Here is a 25698-nt window from a genome sequence, read left to right as displayed (position 1 = left end):
ACTTTAAGTTTTTTTGGCGCTCTGAACTTCTACCTACGACCGTGTACACAGCAGCGTTTTAAAAAGTCATATATTTCACTTTTTAAAACCGAAACCGATAGTTTTGAAACCGATACCGATAATTTCCGATATTACATTTTAAAGCATTTATCGGCTGATAATATCGGCATTCCGATATTATCGGACATCCCTAGTTACAATTGGCCCTCAGAGGGCTGCCATAACTGTGATGTGGCCCCCAAAGAAAACGAGTTTGACACCACTGGATTAATGTACATAAAGTTGATCTGCGTCATTTGCAGATGTTACATTTTGAGATAATGGACACACTCATAGACTGCTTATTTTGTCGCTCCAGTTCAGGGCTAATAAAGTGGCGGTCCGGTGGTCAAATCCGGCCCGACACCATGACACCATTCCGTTCCCCCCGTTTTTGCAGAGAATTCTTAAAACCACTTATGTGCTCCAGTTCTATTGCTTGTATTCCGACACGTGACTTTTTCCGGCATGTGAAAACCAGTGGTGGTCAACCAAGCCAAGATGGCTGTTGAACTGCAAGCAGCGCGGGAGCGATCTGAATATTGTATTTTCCGGACCATAAGGCACACCTAAACATAGACCATAAGGCACACCTATGGTCTATGTTTGATCTTTTTTCATATATTAGACACACCGGATTATAAGCAAATTAAAGGAGTAATATTATTTTAATTTTTTAAAAAATGTAAAACACTTACGTGTGGTCTACATAACATGTGATGGTGGTTCTTTGGTCCAAAGGTTGCATAGATTATGTTTTACAGATCATCTTCAAGCTGCTTCCTGACACTCGCTGCAGGTTGCGCCGTTTTGTAGGCGGTCTTATTTACGTGGCTCACCTTCGACAGCATCTTCTCCCTGTCATTTTTGTTGGAGCGGTGTAGCGTGCAAGGACGGGAGTGGAAGAAGTGTCAAAAGACGGTTTTAATAACATTCAGACTTTACTTAAATCAATAACGGAGCATGGACAAAGATAAGACCTTCTGGAGGAAAGTTCTGTGGTCAGATGAAACAAAAAATGAACTGTTTGGCCACAATACCCAGCAATATGTTTGGAGGAGAAAAGGTGAGGCCTTTTAATCCCCGGAAAACCATCCTACCGTCAAGCATGGTGGTGGTAGTATTATGCTCAGGCCTGTTTTGCTACCAATGGAACTGGTGCTTTACAGAAAGTAAATGGGACAATGAAAAATGAGGATTACCTCCAAATTCTTCAGGACAACCTAAAATCATCAGCCCGGAGGTTGGGTCTTGGGCGCAGTTGGGTGTTCCAACAGGACAGTGACCCCAAACACACGTCAAAAGTGGTAAAGGAATGGCTATAATTAAGGTTTTAGAATGCCCTTGCCAAAGTGTGGATGGAAGTGTGGCAGAAAACCAACACATTTAGCTGAACTGCACCAATTTTGTCAAGAGGAGTGGTCAAAAATTCAAGCAGAAGCTTGTGGATGGCTACCAAAAGCGCCTTATTGCAGTGAAACTTGCCAAGGGACGTGTAAACAAATATTAACATTGCTGTATGTATACTTTTGACCCAGCAGATTCTGTCACATTTTTAGTAGACTCAAAATAAGAACCAAACTTCATGAATGTTTTTTCGGACCAACAAGTTTGTGCTCCAATCACTCTATCACAAAAAAATAAGAGTTGTAGAAATGATTGGAAACGCAAGACAGCCATGACATTATGTTTTTTACAACTTTTGACCATGACTGTATATGCAGCTCTTTCGTCTATTAGTTTGTTACCTTCTCCAAGGGGATTCACTCATCCGTGTTCCATATTGTGCCTGTAGTTTGCTTCAACTAGTGATCTTATTATGTGCAAATGGTTTCTACTTTGAAATTAATTCAATTATGAAAGCCTCTTTTGATCGAGACGTTTGCACGTTGTCCCCACAGAACAGCGTCATGATGAACTGTCAGGCCCCGAGGAGGCCGTACAGAGTCAGCCAGATGACCACCATCTTCATCACTCTTCTCTGCTTCCCCTCCTTCCTCGGTGCCTCGGTGTGTGTCACATACACCATGTGGAGGTAAACGTGTAAAGTCATTGAAATGACGTTATCATGACCTCAACTTGTGGGGGTAAAGGTAAAGTTAAAGTACCAATGATTGTCACAAACGCACACACACACACACACACTAAGTGTGGTGAAATGTGTCCTCTGCATTTGACCCATCCCCTTGTTCACCCCCTGGGAGGTGAGGGGAGCAGTGGGCAGCAGCGGTGGCCGCGCCCGAGAATCATATTTGGTGATTTAACCCCCAATTCCAACCCTTGATGCTAAGTGCCAAGCAGGGAGGTAATGGCTCCCATTTTTATAGTCTTTGGTATAACTCGGCCAAGGTTTTGAACTCACAGCCTACCGATCTGAGGGTGGACGCTCTAACCCAGGAGTAGGGAACCTATGGCTCTAGAGCCAGATGTGGCTCTTTTGATGACTGCATCTGGCTCTCGGATAAATCTGAGCTGACATTACTTAATACGATAAGTAATGAATAAATTCCACTTGTAATCACAGTGTTAAAAATAATTTTCAAAATATAAAACATTCTCATGCATTTTTAATCCATTCATCCGTTTTCTACCGCACCTGTTTAAGAAGTTGCGTTAATGGTAGGAAGTTATTTATTTACTATTGGTTAGTGTGGGGCTTGCCCTCCTGGGGGTTCTTCAGACCACCAAGCACCGACATGAGAGCCTGTTTCATGGTTACAATATTGTTTTATTTTTCAATGAGTCTCAGTGGCTTTCTAGCAATTGTCTTTTTGTCTTTCGTCCTCGCTTGTGCTTTGGCTCCAGCTCCAACCCCGTCTCTCCTCCTGGGTGCTGCTTATAACCGAGTGGCAGGTGATTAGATAACAAGGCCCAGATGGGCCATCAATGCTCCTGTCGCTGATTTCGAGGCTGATCCTGGCAACACACCGCTTCGCTGCAGGCCTGCAGGCCATGCCCCCCTCCACAGTTAGCTTCAGAATAAAAATGTTATTACAAAGAATAAGAGACCTATTGTAGTCTAGAAATGATGCTCTTACTTAAAAATACACGCGTTTAGTTGTGTTCAGTATTAAAAAAAATATTATATGGCTCTTACAAAAATACATTTTAAAATATTTGTCTTCTTGGCTCTCTTAGCCAAAAGGTTTTCTGACCCCTGCTCTAACCATTAGGCCACTGAGTATGTATTGGACAATGTGTTTCAAGCTCCTCACTCATAAGTTCTGCATTTTTCTCCAGTATCACACCATCCTCATCATGTGGACCCTTTCGCGAGCTCAAAACCATGTTTCAGGCCGGGAAACATTGGGTGACGGACCTGGAAAAGGACAATCCCAAATTCTCCCTGCTGGCTAAGGCTCACTCCTACCTGGTGGAGAACCCTGTCTTCCTGTTTTTTGCAGCAGGCATCTTCCTGTTAGTGCTGACACAAACACACTGAATGCACTCAAAATGATTTATCATAACACAATAACAATCTGATATTAATGGAATATACCGTATTTTCTGGACCATAGGGCGCACCGGATTATGAGGCGCACTGCCGATGAGCGGGTCTATTTAGGTCTTTTTTCATTCAAAAGACGCGCCGTATTCATACTTGCCAACATTGAGACCTCCGAATTAAGACCTCCTTGCCAACATTGAGACATCCGAATTCGGAAGGTGTGTCCCGGAAGAGATGGTGCTGCAAGGGGTTCTGGGTATTTCTTCTGTTGTGTTTACGTTGTGTTACAATGGGAATGTTCTCCTGAAATGTGTTTGTCATTCTTGTTTGGTGTGGGTTCACAGTGTGGCGCGTATTTGTAACAGTGTTAAAGTTGTTTATACGGCCACCCTCAATGTGACCTGTATGGCTGTTGACCAAGTATGCCTTGCATTCACTTATGTGTGTGTAAAAGCCGTAGGTATTTTGTGACTGGGCCGGCATGCTGTTTGTATGGAGGAAAAGCGGACGTGACAACATGTTGGAGAGGACGCTTAAGGCAGTGCCTTAAAGGCAAGCCCACAATATTGTTGTCCAGGTGGAAATCGGGAGAAATTTGTGAGAATGGTTGCGCCGGGAGGTTTTCGGGAGGGGCACTTGGACGGTTGGCAAGTATGACCGGATTATAATACGCACTAAGGGTGTCATATTATGATTTTTTCTGAATGTAAAACACTTCCTTGTGGTCTACATAACATGGGATGGTGGTTCTTTGGTCAAAATAGATTAGGTTTTACAGATCATCTTCAAGTAGCTTCAGGATGCGCCATTTTGTGGGCGGTCTTATTTACGTGCCTCCACTGCGACAGCAGCTTCTGTCCGTCATCTTTGTTGCGTGTAGCGTGCAAGGACGGGAGTGAAAGAAGTGTCAAAAGATGGAGCTAACTGTTTTAATGACATTCAGACTTTACTGCAATCAATAACGAAGCAGCATCCTTTCATCCGTGGATCACTAGTGCAACAACAACGCCGTAAATGTGTCCCCTGAAAAACCATCCTACTCTCGGAACTCTAATAACTAAAGTTCCTTGGGTGAATAATGTAAACTCACAACACCGGTAGTTTTTAGCGCTTCCATAGGGACATATGAGTTAGAACATTACACTACTTTATAATAGAAATGGCAACAGCGGAGGATGAATGTCACATAACAAGAAGATAGAGAAAAAGAAGCTTATCGACTACGGCACATTCTTGCCAACCTTGAGACCTCCAAATTCGGGAGATGGGAGGGGGGGCGGATTTTGGTGGTAGCAGAGGTAGATATTGTAGCGTCCCGGAAGAATTAGTGCTGCAAGGGGTTCTGGGTATTTGTTCTGTTGTGTTACGGTGCGGATGTTCTCCTGAAATGTGTTTGTTATTCTTGTTTGGTGTGGGTTCACAGTGTGGCGCATACTTGTAACAGTGTTAAAGTTGTTTATACGGCCACCCTCAGTGTGACCTGTATGGCTGTTGACCAAGTATGCGTGACATTCACTTATGTGTGTGTAAAAGCCGCAAATGTTATGTGACTGGGCCGGCACGCTGTTTGTATGGAGGAAAAGCGGAGGTGACGACAAGTTGGAGAGGATGCCAAAGGCAGTGCCTTAAAGGCACGGTCCCGATATGGAAATTGGGAGAAATTCCGGAGAATGGTTGCCCGGGGAGATTTTCGGGAGGGGCACTGAAATTCGGGAGTCTCACGGGAAAATCAGGAGGGTTGGCAAGTATGCTACGGCATCGTCACGGACTAAAGTGGCGGACTTGCACAAATTTTTAGGTCTTATGCAGATCCCAAATACACATCAGCATTTACCGGAAGGTAAGAAAAGTTGGTTTGGCATAATATTGTGAAACAAAACGCCAGATAACATGTCTACTAATAGGTGCCATTTCGCGGTCCTTTTACACACACCATAATAATACTCAAATCTCTGACTACGGTAGCCGTAATGGGCCGACAATCCGTCAAGCGGGGAGGCGTCAAAGTCATACTAAAACATTTTGACAGATTTTTGAGCGCCGTGTGTAATGTTCTTTATTTTCAATGGAACATTTAAAGTTTTGGTGTTATTTACTGGTGTCATACTGCAGTTTACACGTATCTCATATGTGTGACTGCCATCTACTGGTCAAACTTATCATTTCACAACATACCAAACAAAATTTCTTCAAGGTCGGTAAGCACAACCAGAAGTATTCCGAATATCAGTACGTTATAAAGTGTCGATTTTTGAGAAAATGAAAGGGTTTTATTTGGGCCTTATAGTCTGAAAAATACGGTAATATAGTTGTGCCATTAGTGAGGCTTATTTCACACTAAATCTTTGTTGTCCTGTCAGGATCGTCATCTATTTCCACAGTCAGGTGGTGGATGGTCAGAGGAAGATCATCAGTTTGCTGCAGGAACAAATAGAAAATGTGTGTGAGTTATATCACATGTTAAGTGTTCATAGTAACATAATTAGTATAATTATGGATGAAGTGCTTTCAGTTGTCAGAAAAATGGGACATAAAATCAATCTGAATATGTTTGTGACGTTCGATCCCTGCCTATGTCCTCTTACTCAGGAGGGAGAAGACAAGAAGTTTATCATCACTCGCCTGCAGTCGATCCACGAGCAGAGACGAACCCCTAGAAAGCTGACAAGCCAGGTGAGTTTAATGTGTTACATATTTAATAGTTTTACATCTGCAATAGATTTATATCTGTAATAACTAAATCTGTAAGAGCTTTACAACTGTAATAGCTGTAGATCTGTAATAGTAGCTCTACAACTTTAATAACTTTACAACTGTAATAACTAGAGATGTCCGATAATGTCTTTTTTTGCCGATGTTCCGATATTGTCCAACTCTTAATTACAGATTCCGATACCAACCGATACATAAAGTTGTGGAATTAACACATTATTATGCCTAATTTTGTTTTGATGCCCCGCCGGATGCATTAAACAATGTAAGAAGGTTTTCTAAAATAAATCAACTCAAGTTATACAAAAAAATGCCAACATGGCACTTCCATATTTATTATTGAAGTCACAAAGTGCATTATTTTTTTTCAACATGCCTCAAAACAGCAGCTTGGAATTTGGGACATGCTCTCGCTGAGAGAGCATGAGGAGGTTGAGGTGGGGAAGGGGGGGTTAGGGGGTAGTGGTGGTGGTGTATATTGTATGTCATGTTTGTTCTCCTACAGAAAATATATTAAAACAAAAAGTTAGAGATGTCCGTTAATATCGGACTGCCGATATTATCGGCCGATAAATGCTTTAAAATGTAATATCGGAACGTATCGGTATCAGTTCCAAAAAGTGAAATTTCTGACTTTTTAAAACGCTGCTGTACGGAGTGGTACACGGACGCAGGGAGAAGTACAGATCGCCATTAAACATTAAAGGCTCTGCCTTTGCATGCCGGCCCAATCACGTAATATCTACGGCTTTTTACACACACACAAGTGAATGCATTCATAATTGGTCAACAGCCATACAGGTCACACTGAGGGTGGCCGTATAAACTACTTTAACACTGTTACAAATGTGTGAACCCACACCAAACACGATTGACAAACACATTTCAGGAGAACATCCACACCGCAACACAACATAAACACAACAGAACCAATACCCAGAACCCCTTGCAGCACTAACCCTTCCTGGGCGCTACAATATACACCCCTTACCCACCACCTCAACCCCGCCCCCTCCCCCCAACCCCGCCCACCTCATCCTCCTCATGCTCTCTCAGGGAGAGCATGTCCCAAGTTCCAAGCTGCTGTTTTGAGGCATGTTAAAAAAAATAATGCACTTTGTGACTTCAAAAATAAATATGGCAGTGCCATGTTGGCATTTTTTTCCATAACTTGTGTTGATTTATTTTGGAAAACCTTGTTACATTGTTTAATGCATCCAGCGGGGCATCACAACAAAATTTGGCATAATAATGTGTCAATTCCACGACTGTATATATCAGTATCGGTCGATATCGGAATCGGTAAATAAGAGTTGGACAATATCGGATATCGGCAAAAATGCCATTATCGGACATCTCTACAAAAAAATATATCTTCATTTTCACACATTTTTGAAAAAGGTTCAGGGAGCCACTAGGCCGGCCCCTCAAGAGTCGCGGGTTACTGACTCCCGACTTAACTGTAATCGCTTTACAACGGTAATAACAACATCAACTTGAAATCTGTAGTAATAACAACTGCATTTATTTACAACTGTAATAGCTTCAGTGCTGTAATAATAGCTTTACAACTGTAATAGTTTCACATCTGCAGCTTGAAAAGACATTTAGAATGCTAAATCTTTAAAACGTTTCTTTGTAGGGGTCGAGCGAAGGAACCTTCAAAGTGGAAGGCATCGAACTGGAAAAATGACTTAAAAAGATTGAAATATTTCATAGAATGTTTTTGTCATTGGAGGAAAGGCCGGTGAGTCCATCTTACAGGTTGGATTAAAAACACCTGAATTTAGATGTTTTGGATTATAAATTATATTTTATAATGTAATATATATTTCAATTGTTTGTGTCAATTAGAAAAACATTTTTCAACTAACTGTGAACTTTTTTAACACTAGCTCAGGTTTTAAAAGTTTTTTATATGGTGGGTTATTTTATCTTTAGAAATTGTTTTATGTCTGTATTTGTGTCCTGGAAATTGTCTTTGTATGTTTTTAGGGGTATAACTGTTTTTTCATACTAATTCAATTAAATTATATTTTAGTCACTTGGTTGTGTATTTATTTATACTATTTAGGGCCTGATTTGAGACACTAGTGATTTAGGGCTATATAAGTAAACATTGATTGATTGATTGTTATACTAAAACTTTGCGTGTGCTAAAACACGGGCAAACTGGATGGCACACACAAAAAGCTGATCTCCTACAAAGGTCATGAGCAGAGGATTGAAAAGTAGCGTACACAAGCTCGCAAGCCATGGAGTTTGTCTCCAATGTATTTCTTGTGAAGTTTCTCTCGTTTTGAGGAAATAACATTAGAGGAATTGTTACAACGTGTAAATGGAATAAAACAGACAACATGTTTACTTGACCCTCTTCCTGGGAAACTGATCAAGGAGCTCTTTGTATTATTAGGTCCATCAGTGCTAAATATTATAAACTTATCACTTTCCTCGGGCACTGTTCCCCTAGCATTCAAAAAAGCGGTTATTCATCCTCTTCTTAAAAGACCTAACCTCGATCCTGACCTCATGGTAAACTACCGACCGGTGTCTCACCTTCCCTTTATTTAAAAAATCCTTGAAAAAATTGTTGCGGAACAGTTAAATGAACACTTAGCGTCTAACAATCTATGTGAAACCTTTCAATCCGGTTTCAGGGCAAATCACTCGACGGAGACAGCCCTCGCAAAAATGACTAATGATCTATTGCTAACGATGGATTCTGATGCGTCATCTATGTTGCTGCTCCTCGAACTTAGCGCTGCTTTCGATACCGTCGATCATAATATTTTATTAGAACGTATCAAAACACGAATTGGTATGTCAGACTTAGCCCTGTCTTGGTTTAACTCTTATCTTACTGATAGGATGCAGTGTGTCTCCCATAACAATGTGACCTCGGACTACGTTAAGGTAACGTGTGGAGTTCCCCAGGGTTCGGTCCTTGGCCCTGCACTCTTCAGCATCTACATGCTGCCACTAGGTGACATCATACGCAAATACGGTATTAGCTTTCACTGTCATGCTGATGACACTACATGCCCCTAAAGCTGACCACACGCCGGACTGTAGTCAGCTGGAGGCATGTCTTAATGAAATTAAACAATGGATGTCCGCTAACTTTTTGCAACTCAACGCCAAAAAAACGGAAATGCTGATTATCGGTCCTGCTAGACACCGAACTCTATTTAATAATACAACTCTAACATTTGACAACCAAATAATTAAACAAGGCGACACGGTAAATAATCTGGGTATTATCTTCGACCCAACTCTCTCCTTTGAGGCACACATTAAAAGCGTTACTAAAACGGCCTTCTTTAATCCCCGTAATATCGCTAAAATTCGCTCCATTCTGTCCACTAAAGACGCTGAGATCATTATCCATGCGTTTTTTACGTCTCGCCTCGACTACTGTAACGTATTATTTTCGGGTCTCCCCATGTCTAGCATTAAAAGATTACAGTTGGTACAAAATGCGGCTGCTAGACTTTTGACAAGAACAAGAAAGTTTGATCACATTACGCCTGTACTGGCTCACCTGCACTGGCTTCCTGTGCACTTAAGATGTGACTTTAAGGTTTTACTACTTACGTATAAAATACTACACGGTCTAGCTCCATCCTATCTTGCCGATTGTATTGTACCATATGTCCCGGCAAGAAATCTGCGTTCAAAGGACTCCGGCTTATTAGTGATTCCCAAAGCCCAAAAAAAGTCTGCGGGCTATAGAGCGTTTTCCGTTTGGGCTCCAGTACTCTGGAATGCCCTCCCGGTAACAGTTCGAGATGCCACCTCAGTAGAAGCATTTAAGTCTCACCTTAAAACTCATTTGTATACTCTAGCCTTTAGATAGACTCCCTTTTTAGACCAGTTGATATGCCGTTTCTTTTCTTTTTCTTCTATATCCCACTCTCCCTTGTGGAGGGGGTCCGGTCCGATCCGGTGGCCATGTACTGCTCGCCTGTGTATCGGCTGGGGACATCTCTGCGCTGCTGATCCGCCTCCGCTTGTGATGGTTTCCTGCTGGCTCCGCTGTGAACAGGACTCTCGCTGCTGTGTTGGATCCGCTTTGGACTGGACTCTCGCGACTGTGTTGGATCCATTGTGGATTGAACTCTCACAGTATCATGTTAGACCCGCTCGACATCCATTGCTTTCCTCCTCTCTAAGGTTCTCATAGTCATCATTGTCACCGACGTCCCACTGGGTCATTATTGTCACCGATGTCCCACTGGGTGTGAGTTTTCCTTGCCCTTATGTGGGCCTACCGAGGATGTCGTGGTGGTTTGTGCAGCCCTTTGAGACACTAGTGATTTAGGGCTATATAAGTAAACATTGATTGATTAATTGATATACAACGAGTACGGAAGCTGGACAAATACAAAGGTAAAGAAAACCCACTTATACAGGAAATGGTATTGGATAGAGAGGATGACTTTTTTTCCATTCCACAGTATGAATTTGTAGTTGGGGATCTTATCTCAGAATTACTGTGAATCCTGTCGTATTCCAACCATCAGACTAAGGCAATACACCAACTTATATTCTTATTTATCTTATTTTTTTACCCCCAAAGCTTTTCTCTCTTTATTAGTTTTTATGTCTTTTAATATGTAGCACTTTGCCATTTGATGTCAAATGAATGCATTATAAATAAGTTATCATTAACATTATTTATATTATTATTATGCATCTAAATACATTTAAAATGTTTGTATAATGTGTGTGTGATGTGTTTATCTATATATATATGATGTGTTATATATATATATATTCACGGTGGCAGAGGGGTTAGTGCGTCTGCCTCACAATACGAAGTTCCTGCAGTCCTGGGTTCAAATCCAGGCTCGGAATCTTTCTGTGTGGAGTTTGCATGTTCTCCCCGTGAATGCGTGGGTTCCCTCCGGGTACTCCGGCTTCCTCCCACTTCCAAAGACATGCACCTGGGGATAGGTTAATTGTCAACACTAAATTGGCCCTAGTGTGTGAATGTGAGTGTGATGGCCCTGCGATGAGGTGGCGACTTATCCAGGGTGTACCCTGCCTTCCGCCCGATTGTAGCTGAGATAGGCGCCAGCACCCCCCACGACCCCGAAAGGGAATAAGCGGTAGAAAATGGATGGATGGATATATATATAAATAAATGAATGGGTTGTACTTGTATAGCGCTTTTCTACCTTCAAGGTACTCAAAGCGCTATATATATATATATATATATATATATATATATATATATATATATATATATAATGTGTGTGTGTGTGTCTGTGTGTGTGTGTATATACAAACCCTGTTTCCATATGAGTTGGTAAATTGTGTTAGATGTAAATATAAACGGAATACAATGATTTGCAAAACCTTTTCAATTTATATTCAATTGAATGCACTACAAAGACAAGGAATTTAATATTCGGACTCCATCCATCCATCCATCCATTTTCTACCGCTTATTCCCTTTTGGGGTTGCGGGGGGCGCTGGCGCCTATTTCAGCTACAATCGTGCGGAAGGCGGGGTACACCTTAGACAAGTCGCTACCTCTACACAGGGCCAACACAGATAGACAGACAACATTCACACTCATAAACTTTAGTTTTTTATGGCAAATAATAATTAACTTAGAATTTTACGGCTGCAACACGTGCCAAAGTAGTTGGGAAAGGGCATGTTCACCACTGTGTGACATCACCTTTTCTTTCAACAACACTCAATAAACGTTTGGGAACTGAGGAAACTAATTGTTGAAACTTTGAAAGTGGAATTCTTTCCCATTCTTGTTTTATGTAAAGCTTCAGTCATTCTACAGTCCGGGGTCTCCGCTGTCGTATTTTACACTTCACAATTTGCCACACATTTTCAATGGGAGGCAGGTTTGGCCTGCAGGCGGGACAGGAAAAACCTACACTCTTTTTTTACGAAGCCACGCTGTTGTAACACGTGCTGAATGTGGCTTTGCATTGTCTTGCTAAAATAAGCAGGGGCATCAATGAAAAAGACGGCGCTTAGATGGCAACATATGTTGTTCCAAAACCTGTATGTACCTTTCAGCATTAATTGTGCCTTCACAGATGTGTAAGTTACCCATGCCTTGGGCACTAATGCACCCAACATACCATCACAGATGCTGGCTTTAGAACTTTGCGTCAATAACAGTCTGGATGGTTCGCTTCCCCTTTCGTCAGGATGACAAAATGTCGAATATTTCCAAAAACAATTTGAAATGTGGACTCGTCAGACAACAGAACACTTTTCCACTTTGCATCAGTCCATCTTAGATGAGCTTGGGCCCTGAGAAGCCGGCGACGTTTCTGGATGTTGTTGATAAATGGCTTTCGTTTTGCATAGTAGAGCTTTAACTTGCACTTATAGATGTAACGACCAACTGTATTCAGTGACAGTGGTTTTCTGAAGTGTTCCTGAGCCCATGTGGTGATATCTTTTAGAGATTGATGTCGGTTTTTGATACAGTGCCGTCTGAGGGATCAAAGGTCACGGTCATTCAATGTTGGTTTCTGGCCATGCCGCTTGCGTGGAGGGATTTCTCCAGATTCTCTGAACCTTTTGATGATATTATGGACCGTAGATGTTGAAATCCCTAAATTTCTTGCAATTGCACTTTGAGAAATGTTGTTCCTAAACTGTTTGACTATTTGCTCACGCAGTTGTGGACCAAGGGGTGTACCTCGCCCCATCCTTTCTTGTGAAAGACTCAGCATTTTTTTTCATCGCACCCACCTGTTCCCAATTAGCCTGCACACCTGTGGGATGTTCCAAATAAGTGTTTGATGAGCATTCCACAACTTTATTAGTATTTATTGCCACATCTCCCAACTTCTTTGTCACGTGTTGCTGGCATCAAATTCAAAAGTTAATGATGATTTGCAAAAAAAAAAATGTTTAGCAGTTTGAACATCAAATATGTTGTCTTTGTAGCATATTCAACTGAATATGGGTTGAAAATGATTTGCAAATCATTGTATTCCTTTTAATTTACATCTAACATAATTTCCCAACTCATATGGAAACGGGGTTTGTATGTATGTATAAAGATGTGTGTGTGTGTGTGTGTGTGTGTGTGTGTGTGTCTGGTTATATATTTATATAAAGATGTGTACATATCTATGTATATATGTGTATATGTATATATATGTGTGTGTGTGTATATATTTATATATATATATATATATATATATATATATATTTATATATATATATATATATATATATATATATATAGAGCACTTTTAGATTTGATGTTAAATGAATCCATTATGAATAAGTATATAGTATATATAGTAATCGTTTGACCTCTGTTATTGCCAACAAAGGTTGTATTACAAAGTATTGAGTTGAATTTTTGTTATGACCAAATACTTATTTTCCACCATAATTTACAAATAAATTGTTTAAAATTCCTAAAATGTGAATTCCTGGATTTTTTTTCACATTCTGTCTCTCGCAGTTGAAGTGAGAGAATTTAAGGGGATACCTTTAGTCAAAAAATGATTTATGGGGGGTCATAAATCAATGATTTTTGAGGGGTCAAGGTCAAAGGTCAAGGCCAAAGTCAAAGGTCAAGTTCGAAGGTCAAGGGTCAACTGTCAAGGTCAAGTGGGTGTGGCTTACCCCGGAAGAGGGTGGAGTTAAGACCTGAGGTGGGAGTGGTTGAACCAGGAAGAGGGTGGAGTTTTAACCAGAAAGAGGGTGGAGTTAAGACCTGAAGAGGGAACAAAGGAGGGTTCAGGTTGAGGTCAGTTTTTAAGGAAGCTTGAGAATGTCATTTGAGCAGCATGTGACCATCCATTTGACAGTTTAAATGTTTACGATCGTTTGAAACAACTTCCAGACTTCCCGAAAACAAATTTAAACGATTGGGAGGAACTAATTAGGTTAAGGTTAACCATATGTTTGACCCTGCTTCGATGTATTGATGGCTGGGAATGTTACGTGGGAAGATGTGCACACGCACACGCACACACACACACACACACACACACACACACACACACACACACACACACACACACACACACACACACACACACACACACACACACGCACGCACACGCACACCCCATTACCTCTGCTTTACCACGTTATTAGACAATGGTTTAACTCCGTTTAAGCATTTAAACGTTAAAAGCATTGCACGTGTACGACGTTGTAATACTTTTTTTTTTACCAGCCAATGACGACGAAGTGAAAGACGAAGAACTTTGTTTAAACGATCTTACAAAGTTGGAAGATGATTATCGAGGTGTGTTTAAACCTTCAAATTATATAATATTATGTGTATTCATTATTTTGTTTCATAGAGGAATTGCCGTAAGATCCTAGCGATCCCTTTAACACAATCGCATTGTGGTGAGTCAAATGATTCTCATTTTACAAGAAAAAAACATGCGGTATACAATACATATATACATATATTTACTTACAGATTTTCCGTTTACATCGTTGGATCCCCTTAACGCTGGCGGGTCCGTCAACGGCCGTCGAAGAGAGTCGGCCATTCCAGGCAGAGGAGAAGGCTTGATTGCGCCAAAGAACCCAGACATCGAAACCTTGGTCCGGGACAATATCATCGAAAACAACGGCGAATGTCCGACATGCCCCCGCCGTAAGTTTTTCTCGTTTTCTGTAAGCTTTTTAAGATTCTCAGGAGCTTTAAAGAACTCCTCTCACTCCCCTGTCTTTCGCTCAAATGAATTTCCCGCCGGGAGTAGTAGGCGGGGACTGATTCCGGAGGTGGGCGGTTGTTTCCGCCAAGCAACCTTCTGGTGTGCATTAGCGTCACTTACTGAAATGGAGTGTGGACCAAGATGGATATATATTCTTTTATTTAACCCAATGTTTTTTAAATAGGTGTATAATGCTTTATATCCTATGTGTTGTGAATTCCATCCTACTATATCTTCCAAGGAACCCAAAGAAATGTTACCACACCTCCCGCTTTATTTATTCTGTAGATTGCCTGAACTATTTCATAAACTATTTCTTGTCTTGTTTCTGATGCTATGTTTTTTATGCTCATCAATGCACTGCTGGAGTGCGAGCACACAACTACTTTCCTTGCTTTGTTTTCCTCTATCCAGTTAACTGCCATATAAATTGCTACCAATTCCCCCGTAAAAACAGATAGTTTATCACTGATTATTTTATTTAATACTATGTTTCCTTGTGGGATAACTGCTGCAGCTCTTACCTTTAATTTTTTTTATAGTTTTTGATGCATCCGTATATATCATATCTCAATCCATTTTTCTATCCGGTAACTATTTAAATTTCTATTCTTTAGTAATTGCATGTTTTCTTTTGGGTTATCAAACATCCACGGTGGTATTGCAGGCATTGGTACTGTAGGACTAACTTTAATATTGTCAATTTTAACTTTATTACATATGTCTCCTATAATCCACCCAAAACTATTCTTTTTTTTTTTCTCTCTTTTTCTTGGCAGTTTGGTAGCACTGGACAAGTGGGATATCCTTGCTTGGATCCTTTTAAAGTTGCCCGATAAACTGCTGAGAGTTGATCTCTCCTCTTGTCCAAAGGTTTTTCGTTCATTTTTACTTGTAATACTGCCACTAGGGTTGATGTAGTAGCTCCACGACATAACCTTAAAGCCTGTGACTGGATCCAGTCTATTTTCCCAAGTCATGTTTTTGAAGCAGATTGGTAAATAATGCAACCGTAATCAATAACAGATGGAATTAAAGTTATATTGTTTTCAACGTCAACCTATCAGCCCCCCAATCATTACCCCTCAAAGCCCTCATTATATTTAACACCTTTTTACGTTTTCCCCTATTTTTTAATTTTCCTGAAGGAACACTCCTGAAGGAATAAATAAAGTACTATCTAATCTAATCTAATCAAATCTATTTTGCTGATGTGGGTTGACTAGTTCATATTTTTTATCAAACCATATTCCTAAATATTTAAATACTTGTACCTCTTCTATATTTTCACCGTAGAGTTTTTATTTGGAGCTTGTTTTGTACTTTTCTCTTTGTAAAATGTATGACTTTTGTCTTTCCAACAGAGAATCTTAAACCCCAAGCCGTTCCCCAGTCTTGAACATTATTTAACACTTTGTTAGTTTTTTGATTATTTCTTTTGACTCTAAATAATATACTAGTCTTTCATTAATCATTTTTTCCATTACTTTCCCCAAATTTGAGGTCAATGCTATCGGCCTATAATTTCCTGCCTCTTCCGGGTCTTACCCTGACTTGCATATTGGAATTATTACCGCTAATTTTCCCCTCTGCCGGTCATTCTCCTTCTTCATATATCCTGTCATATCATTTCAAGACCACTTCTTTGACGATGCTACCTAAGTTTTTGATCATTTGATAACCCACTAGGTCTTTCCCCGGTGACGTATTTTTAACCTTTTTCAAAATTCGAACCATTTCATTCAAAGAAAATGTCATATCCATAGTGTTGGTAAAACTATTATCGTTGTCTTCCATCATTTCCCCAATATTTAAACTCATTGTTTTTTCTCTCTTTTGTTTTTCTACATTTCTCAAATTATCATTATTGTGCACTTTAACAAATGTTTTTGCTAAAGGTTCTGTTGTTTCTTTACCCGTGACTACATCTTCTTTAATAAATGTGGCACATCATCCTCTTTACCCATCATTCCTATCTTTACGAATCGTTATATATCCTTTTATTATAAAGTTTAATTTTGGCTTCAGCCATGTTTCTTGAATACAAATTATATGTGGTTTAGTTTTCATATTTTTAATATATCCTTTTAATTCATGTTCGGTTGCTATCAAACTTCTGGCATTCCACCGGACAATTAACAGGGTGTTGGAATGTGGTAACATGACTCCGTCACGTCTACTCTCTGTAGTACAGCTTGCACCCGGTCCCAAGATAGTTCTTTCGACAACTTTGCTACTGCTTTGACAATTATTTTGATCTTTTCAGTCTTATTTCTAGCCTGTTCTGTACAGTTTATTACGTAAGCCAGGAATACAACTAGTTTGTCCGTGGAAATTCCTGTATTTGTTGCCTCTTGTTTTTTTTTTAATTTCTTGAACTATTCACCCTTCTGTTCTCTTCTACACTTTCTTGATTTCTCACTTTAAATGCCTCTGCGTATGTAATATTTCTTTCAACTTTGATTAGTTGTACTTCTGTTGCCTGTTTCATGATGTATGGCTTTTGATTATTTCTTTTTCCAATCTACAATTCCAATAAATAACACGTATTTCCAGATAACTGATAACTTTTTCAAAATAAAATGTAATTCCTGAATAAGATAATTGTATCGAATCCAATGGATTGTCTGGTCCTAAAACCTCTTTGTAATGTTTGTTTGATTCCCCCAAAATACGACTCAGTCTAATTTGAAAAATATATGTGCCTCGTCGGCTGTAGTAAAAAAAAAAAAAACCCGTGCCTCCTCGGTCTAACCTCTCACAGCCCTTTTTTTTCTTCCGTGTCAAAGATGGATCAGAGACCACCTTTGCCCCTAACCCCCACTTCTTCTCCACTACCAAGAGAACAGTAATTAATCCGAGCTGAGTTTTTTAAAATATTCCAACATGACTTTTTACTTTCATTTTGTATCAAAGCTGAGTTGTGCTCTCTGGTTTATTTTGCAAATGAACCGACAGAACAGGATCATGTACAAGACTCGCCTACCCACAATGCACTGCAGCCCAACGCTCCTGGTCGGATGTTTTTTTCGGGGTTCATGGAGAGATGCGGTAAAGAGTGGTAGCCAAGACACACGGTCACACACGGTCACACACGGTCACACTCGGCAATTATTTTGACCTGGGGAGCAGATTTAGAGGAAAAAATGTGTCTGGGGGGCCGGGATATCTGATTTTCAGGTACAAAAAACTTCACAATGACACAAAATAAACACAACAGTTAAACCTCACACTAAAAACAAGACATTGACTTGTAGTTCAAAAGACAGAATAGAACAAGACAAGACATGCAATGCCATCTACAAAATGTTATGTAAATGTTAGTCATTACACACGTGGCTATGGTTTTGATGTATTTGTTACAGACATGTTTACGTCAAGTAACATCACATGGTTCCATTTGCACCTTTCAACAAATCTGAAAAGGAATATTAAATGATAAATAAACAAATGGGTTGTACTTGTATAGCGCTTTTCTACCTTCAAGGTACTCAAAGCGCTTTGACACTACTTCCACATTTATCCATTCACACACACATTCACACACTGATGGAGGGAGCTGCCATGCAAGGCGCCAACCAGCACACATCAGGAGCAAGAGTGAAGTGTCTTGCTCAGGACACAACGGACGTGACGAGGTTGGTACTAGGTGGGAATTGAACCAGGGACGCTCAGGTTGCGCACGGCCACTCTCCCCACTGCGCCACGCCGTCCCTAAAAAAATCAATATCAAGAAGTAAAACTTATATTTAATCCTACCTCTTCTCCGACCACACGGTAACTGTACATATGGGTCGAAAAATGTTGACCTAATTCAGCATTTCTCAAAGTGTGGGGAATAGAGACATGACAGGAGGAACGGGAGGAAATTTCACTTTAATTTTTATTTTTTATTTTTTTACTATGCTTTCATTTTCTATACACACTGTAAATCACTTTGTGATTCTGTCTGTGAAATCCGCCGTATAAATAAATGTAAATTACTTATTTTTCCTGCAGGCTTTAAATTTCTCGATAGGAGCGAAAGTTTGACAGACATAGCAATAGTAACTTTTGCAGGCGGGGCTAAGAGGAACAAACTTTCGCGCGGATGGGTAGCAGGCTAATGTGCGGACCACAATTACACAAAATGGATAAATTTGCAACTCGCACCTCAAAGGTCTGCAGAGAAACAAAAATATGACGGGTCTAATCAACCAAAAAGTCAACCTAAAAGAAAATATGGCGAAGGGTATCTTGCTCTTGAATTCACGGCAGGTGGGCCTTGAAAACTAACCCCATAGTCTAAAGTGGGGATGAAAGAAAAAAAAAAGTTTGAGAAGCCCTGACCTTTTTGGTAACTTTGTTTGTTTTATAACTTGTGCCAGGATAGCAGTAATTGCACAAAGGCATTCTTTTTCTTTTAGTTTTCTGACAGCACGTAGGCGTTCGCATCAACTTTCGTCTTTTTAACAAATGGGTAAAGGGGGGATGATGTATGCCGTAAAACTAGTTGGCACATTTAATATTTAATAATAATGAATATTGTAAAATTCTATAATTTTTGTTATTTAAAGGGGAAAACCCGATTCAAAAGATATATAACAGTTGTTTACTGGCTAAAAATAAAATGATCCTGAAAAAAAAAATCACATTCATTTTAGATTTAATTATACTGTACAATATCCTTAAAACATGTCATTGTGAAATAATTGATAATATTGTACATTGTACATTTTACTCCTCGTTTCATATTCAAAGGGAAAACATTTAAATGATCGGTTTGCCATTTAAAGTGAGATCCGTACAATTAGGTCAGGGCTTCTCAAACTTTTGTTTTTCTTTCATCCCCACTTTAGACTATGGGGTTAGTTTTCAAGGCCCACCTACCCCCATCGCCCCAACAAAACAATTTATTGGACATCATGTGAGGTCTCGAGGTCTCTCTTTAATTTGTTGGGTCTCATGCTGTCTGCTGCTAGCCGTTTTAGACACAGAACACACAGGGGTCTCTCCTCTGCCCCCACCTCCGATTAGACCCGTCATATTTTTGTTTCTCTGCAGACCTTTGAGGTGCGAGTTGCAAATTTATCCATTTTGTGTAATTGTGGTCCGCACATTAGCCTGCTACCCATCCGCGCGAAAGTTTGTTCCTCTTAGCCCCGCCTGCAAAAGTTACTGTTGCTATGTCTGTCAAACTTTCGCTCCTATCGAGAAATTTAAAGCCTGCAGGAAAAATAAGTAATTTACATTTATTTATACGGCGGATTTCACAGACAGAATCACAAAGTGATTTACAGTGTGTATAGAAAATGAAAGCATAGTAAAAAAATAAAAAATAAAAATTAAAGTGAAATTTCCTCCCGTTCCTCCTGTCATGTCTCTATTCCCCACACTTTGAGAAATGCTGAATTAGGTCAACATTTTTCGGCCCGTATGTACAGTCACCGTGTGGTCGGAGAAGAGGTAGGATTAAATATAAGTTTTACTTCTTAATATTGATTTTTTTAGGGACGGCGTGGCGCAGTGGGGAGAGTGGCCGTGCGCAACCCGAGCGTCCCTGGTTCAATTCCCACCTAGTACCAACGTCGTCACGTCCGTTGTGTCCTGAGCAAGACACTTCACCCTTGCTCCTGATGTGTGCTGGTTGGCGCCTTGCATGGCAGCTCCCTCCATCAGTGTGTGAATGTGTGTGTGAATGGATAAATGTGGAAGTAGTGTCAAAGCGCTTTGAGTACCTTGAAGGTAGAAAAGCGCTATACAAGTACAACCCATTTGTTTATTTATCATTTAATATTCCTTTTCAGATTTGTTGAAAGGTGCAAATGGAACCATGTGATGTTACTTGACGTAAACATGTCTGTAACAAATACATCAAAACCATAGCCACGTGTGTAATGACTAACATTTACATAACATTTTGTAGATGGCATTGCATGTCTTGTCTTGTTCTATTCTGTCTTTTGAACTACAAGTCAATGTCTTGTTTTTAGTGTGAGGTTTAACTGTTGTGTTTATTTTGTGTCATTGTGAAGTTTTTTGTACCTGAAAATCAGATATCCCGGCCCCCCAGACACATTTTTTCCTCTAAATCTGCTCCCCAGGTCAAAATAATTGCCGAGTGTGACCGTGTGTGACCGTGTGTGACCGTGTGTCTTGGCTACCACTCTTTACCGCATCTCTCCATGAACCCCGAAAAAAACATCCGACCAGGAGCGTTGGGCTGCAGTGCATTGTGGGTAGGCGAGTCTTGTACATGATCCTGTTCTGTCGGTTCATTTGCAAAATAAACCAGAGAGCACAACTCAGCTTTGATACAAAATGAAAGTAAAAAGTCATGTTGGAATATTTTAAAAAACTCAGCTCGGATTAATTACTGTTCTCTTGGTAGTGGAGAAGAAGTGGGGGTTAGGGGCAAAGGTGGTCTCTGATCCATCTTTGACACGGAAGAAAAAAAAGGGCTGTGAGAGGTTAGACCGAGGAGGCACGGGTTTTTTTTTTTTTTTACTACAGCCGACGAGGCACATATATTTTTCAAATTAGACTGAGTCGTATTTTGGGGGAATCAAACAAACATTACAAAGAGGTTTTAGGACCAGACAATCCATTGGATTCGATACAATTATCTTATTCAGGAATTACATTTTATTTTGAAAAAGTTATCAGTTATCTGGAAATACGTGTTATTTATTGGAATTGTAGATTGAAAAAAGAAATAATCAAAAGCCATACATCATGAAACAGGCAACAGAAGTACAACTAATCAAAGTTGAAAGAAATATTACATACGCAGAGGCATTTAAAGTGAGAAATCAAGAAAGTGTAGAAGAGAACAGAAGGGTGAATAGTTCAAGAAATTAAAAAAAAAACAAGAGGCAACAAATACAGGAATTTCCACGGACAAACTAGTTGTATTCCTGGCTTACGTAATAAACTGTACAGAACAGGCTAGAAATAAGACTGAAAAGATCAAAATAATTGTCAAAGCAGTAGCAAAGTTGTCGAAAGAACTATCTTGGGACCGGGTGCAAGCTGTACTACAGAGAGTAGACGTGACGGAGTCATGTTACCACATTCCAACACCCTGTTAATTGTCCGGTGGAATGCCAGAAGTTTGATAGCAACCGAACATGAATTAAAAGGATATATTAAAAATATGAAAACTAAACCACATATAATTTGTATTCAAGAAACATGGCTGAAGCCAAAATTAAACTTTATAATAAAAGGATATATAACGATTCGTAAAGATAGGAATGATGGGTAAAGAGGATGATGTGCCACATTTATTAAAGAAGATGTAGTCACGGGTAAAGAAACAACAGAACCTTTAGCAAAAACATTTGTTAAAGTGCACAGTAATGATAATTTGAGAAATGTAGAAAAACAAAAGAGAGAAAAAACAATGAGTTTAAATATTGGGGAAATGATGGAAGACAACGATAATAGTTTTACCAACACTATGGATATGACATTTTCTTTGAATGAAATGGTTCGAATTTTGAAAAAGGTTAAAAATACGTCACCGGGGAAAGACCTAGTGGGTTATCAAATGATCAAAAACTTAGGTAGCATCGTCAAAGAAGTGGTCTTGAAATGATATGACAGGATATATGAAGAAGGAGAATGACCGGCAGAGGGGAAAATTAGCGGTAATAATTCCAATATGCAAGTCAGGGTAAGACCCGGAAGAGGCAGGAAATTATAGGCCGATAGCATTGACCTCAAATTTGGGGAAAGTAATGGAAAAAATGATTAATGAAAGACTAGTATATTATTTAGAGTCAAAAGAAATAATCAAAAAACTAACAAAGTGTTGAATAATGTTCAAGACTGGGGAACGGCTTGGGGTTTAAGATTCTCTGTTGGAAAGACAAAAGTCATACATTTTACAAAGAGAAAAGTACAAAACAAGCTCCAAATAAAAACTCTACGGTGAAAATATAGAAGAGGTACAAGTATTTAAATATTTAGGAATATGGTTTGATAAAAATATGAACTAGTCAACCCACATCAGCAAAATAGATTTGATTAGATTAGATTAGATAGTACTTTATTTATTCCTTCAGGAGTGTTCCTTCAGGAAAATTAAAAAATAGGGGAAAACGTAAAAAGGTGTTAAATATAATGAGGGCTTTGAGGGGTAATGATTGGGGGGCTGATAGGTTGACGTTGAAAACAATATAACTTTAATTCCATCTGTTATTGATTACGGTTGCATTATTTACCAATCTGCTTCAAAAACATGACTTGGGAAAATAGACTGGATCCAGTCACAGGCTTTAAGGTTATGTCGTGGAGCTACTACATCAACCCTAGTGGCAGTATTACAAGTAAAAATGAACGAAAAACCTTTGGACAAGAGGAGAGATCAACTCTCAGCAGTTTATCGGGCAACTTTAAAAGGATCCAAGCAAGGATATCCCACTTGTCCAGTGCTACCAAACTGCCAAGAAAAAGAGAGAAAAAAAAAAAGAATAGTTTTGGGTGGATTATAGGAGACATATGTAATAAAGTTAAAATTGACAATATTAAAGTTAGTCCTACAGTACCAATGCCTGCAATACCACCGTGGATGTTTGATAACCCAAAAGAAAACATGCAATTACTAAAGAATAGAAATTTAAATAGTTACTGGATAGAAAAATGGATTGAGATATGATATATACGGATGCATCAAAAACTATAAAAAAAATTAAAGGTAAGAGCTGCAGCAGTTATCCCACAAGGAAACATAGTATTAAATAAAATAATCAGTGATAAACTATCTGTTTTTACGGGGGAATTGGTAGCAATTTATATGGCAGTTAACTGGATAGAGGAAAACAAAGCAAGGAAAGTAGTTGTGTGCTCGCACTCCAGCAGTGCATTGATGAGCATAAAAAACATAGCATCAGAAACAAGACAAGAAATAGTTTATGAAATAGTTCAGGCAATCTACAGGATAAATAAAGCGGGTGGTGTGGTAACATTTCTTTGGGTTCCTTGGAAGATATAGTAGGATGGAATTCACAACACATAGGATATAAAGCATTATACACCTATTTAAAAAACATTGGGTTAAATAAAAGAATATATATCCATCTTGGTCCACACTCCATTTCAGTAAGTGACGCTAATGCACACCAGAAGGTTGCTTGGCGGAAACAACCGCCCACCTCCGGAATCAGTCCCCGCCCACTCGGTTGGTAGAGTGGCCGTGCCAGCAACTTGAGGGTTGCAGGTTCGATTCCCGCTCCCGCCATTCTAGTCACTGCCGTTGTGTCCTTGGGCAAGGCACTTTACCCACCTGCTCCCAGTGCCACCCACACTGGTTTAAATGTAACTTAGATATTGGGTTTCACTATGTAAAGCGCTTTGAGTCACTAGAGAAAAGCGCTATATAAATATAATTCACTTCACTTCACTTCACTACTCCCGGCGGGAAATTCATTTGAGCGAAAGACAGAGGAGTGACAGGAGTTCTTTAAAGCTCCTGAGAATCTTAAAAAGCTTACAGAAAACGAGAAAAACTTACGGCGGGGGCATGTCGGACATTCGCCGTTGTTTTCGATGATATTGTCCCGGACCAAGGTTTCGATGTCTGGGTTCTTTGGCGCAATCAAGCCTTCTCCTCTGCCTGGAATGGCCGACTCTCTTCGACGGCCGTTGACGGACCCGCCAGCGTTAAGGGGATCCAACGATGTAAACGGAAAATCTGTAAGTAAATATATGTATATATGTATTGTATACCGCATGTTTTTTTCTTGTAAAATGAGAATCATTTGACTCACCACAATGCGATTGTGTTAAAGGGATCGCGTTAGGATCTTACGGCAATTCCTCTATGAAACAAAATAATGAATACACATAATATTAAATATTTCGAAGGTTTAAACACACCTCGATAATCATCTTCCAACTTTGTAAGATCGTTTAAACAAAGTTCTTCGTCTTTCACTTCGTCGTCATCGGCTGTTAAAAAAAAAAGTATTACAACGTCGTACACGTGCAATGCTTTTAACGTTTAAATGCTTAAATGGAGTTAAACCATTGTCTAATAACGTGGTAAAGCAGAGGTAATGGTGTGTGTGTGTGTGTGTGTGTGTGTGAGGATCTTACGGCAATTCCTCTATGAAACAAAATAATGAATACACATAATATTAAATACTTCGAAGGTTTAAACACACCTCAATAATCATCTTCCAACTTTGTAAGATCGTTTAAACAAAGTTCTTCGTCTTTCACTTCGTCGTCATCGGCTGGTAAAAAAAAAAGTATTACAACGTCGTACACGTGCAATGCTTTTAACGTTTAAATGCTTAAACGGAGTTAAACCATTGTCTAATAACGTGGTAAAGCAGAGGTAATGGGGTGTGTGTGTGCGTGCGTGCGTGCGTGCGTGTATGTGTGTGTGTGTGTGTGTGTGTGTGTGTGTGTGTGTGTGTGTGTGTGTGTGTGTGTGTGTGTGTGTGTGTGTGTGTGTGTGCGTGTGCGTGTGCACATCTTCCCACGTAACATTCCCAGCCATCAATACATCGAAGCAGGGTCAAACATATGGTTAACCTTAACCTAATTAGTTCCTCCCAATCGTTTAAATTTGTTTTCGGGAAGTCTGGAAGTTGTTTCAAACGATCGTAAACATTTAAACTGTCAAATGGATGGTCACATGCTTCTCAAGCTTCCTTAAAAACTGACCTCAACCTGAACCCTCCTTTGTTCCCTCTTCAGGTCTTAACTCCACCCTCTTTCTGGTTAAAACTCCACCCTCTTCCTGGTTCAACCACTCCCACCTCAGGTCTTAACTCCACCCTCTTCCGGGGTAAGCCACACCCACTTGACCTTGACATTTGACCCTT

General features: G+C 39.8%; 1 protein-coding gene across 3 annotated transcripts in view; it reads left to right on the top strand.

The window, feature by feature from the left end:
* The window catches only part of LOC133538816 (transmembrane channel-like protein 6), a 116402-nt gene that overhangs the window by 44494 nt on the left and 46210 nt on the right, over positions 1 to 25698 (top strand). For all 3 annotated transcript variants that reach the window (XR_009803112.1, XM_061880625.1, XM_061880624.1), the window contains exons 17-20: positions 1941 to 2074; positions 3280 to 3456; positions 5848 to 5926; positions 6077 to 6160. Coding sequence is in view for 2 of the 3 variants with exons in the window: in XM_061880625.1 (XP_061736609.1) it covers positions 1941 to 2074; positions 3280 to 3456; positions 5848 to 5926; positions 6077 to 6160 (474 nt within the window). In the remaining variant the exon portion in view is untranslated. The remainder of the gene's footprint in view (positions 1 to 1940; positions 2075 to 3279; positions 3457 to 5847; positions 5927 to 6076; positions 6161 to 25698) is intronic.

The sequence above is a fragment of the Nerophis ophidion genome, linkage group LG20 (genome assembly GCF_033978795.1).
Source record: "Nerophis ophidion isolate RoL-2023_Sa linkage group LG20, RoL_Noph_v1.0, whole genome shotgun sequence".
NCBI lineage: Eukaryota > Metazoa > Chordata > Actinopteri > Syngnathiformes > Syngnathidae > Nerophis > Nerophis ophidion.
The sequence above is the reverse complement of the archived record's forward strand: the minus strand, read 5'-3'. Positions and strand labels throughout refer to the sequence as shown.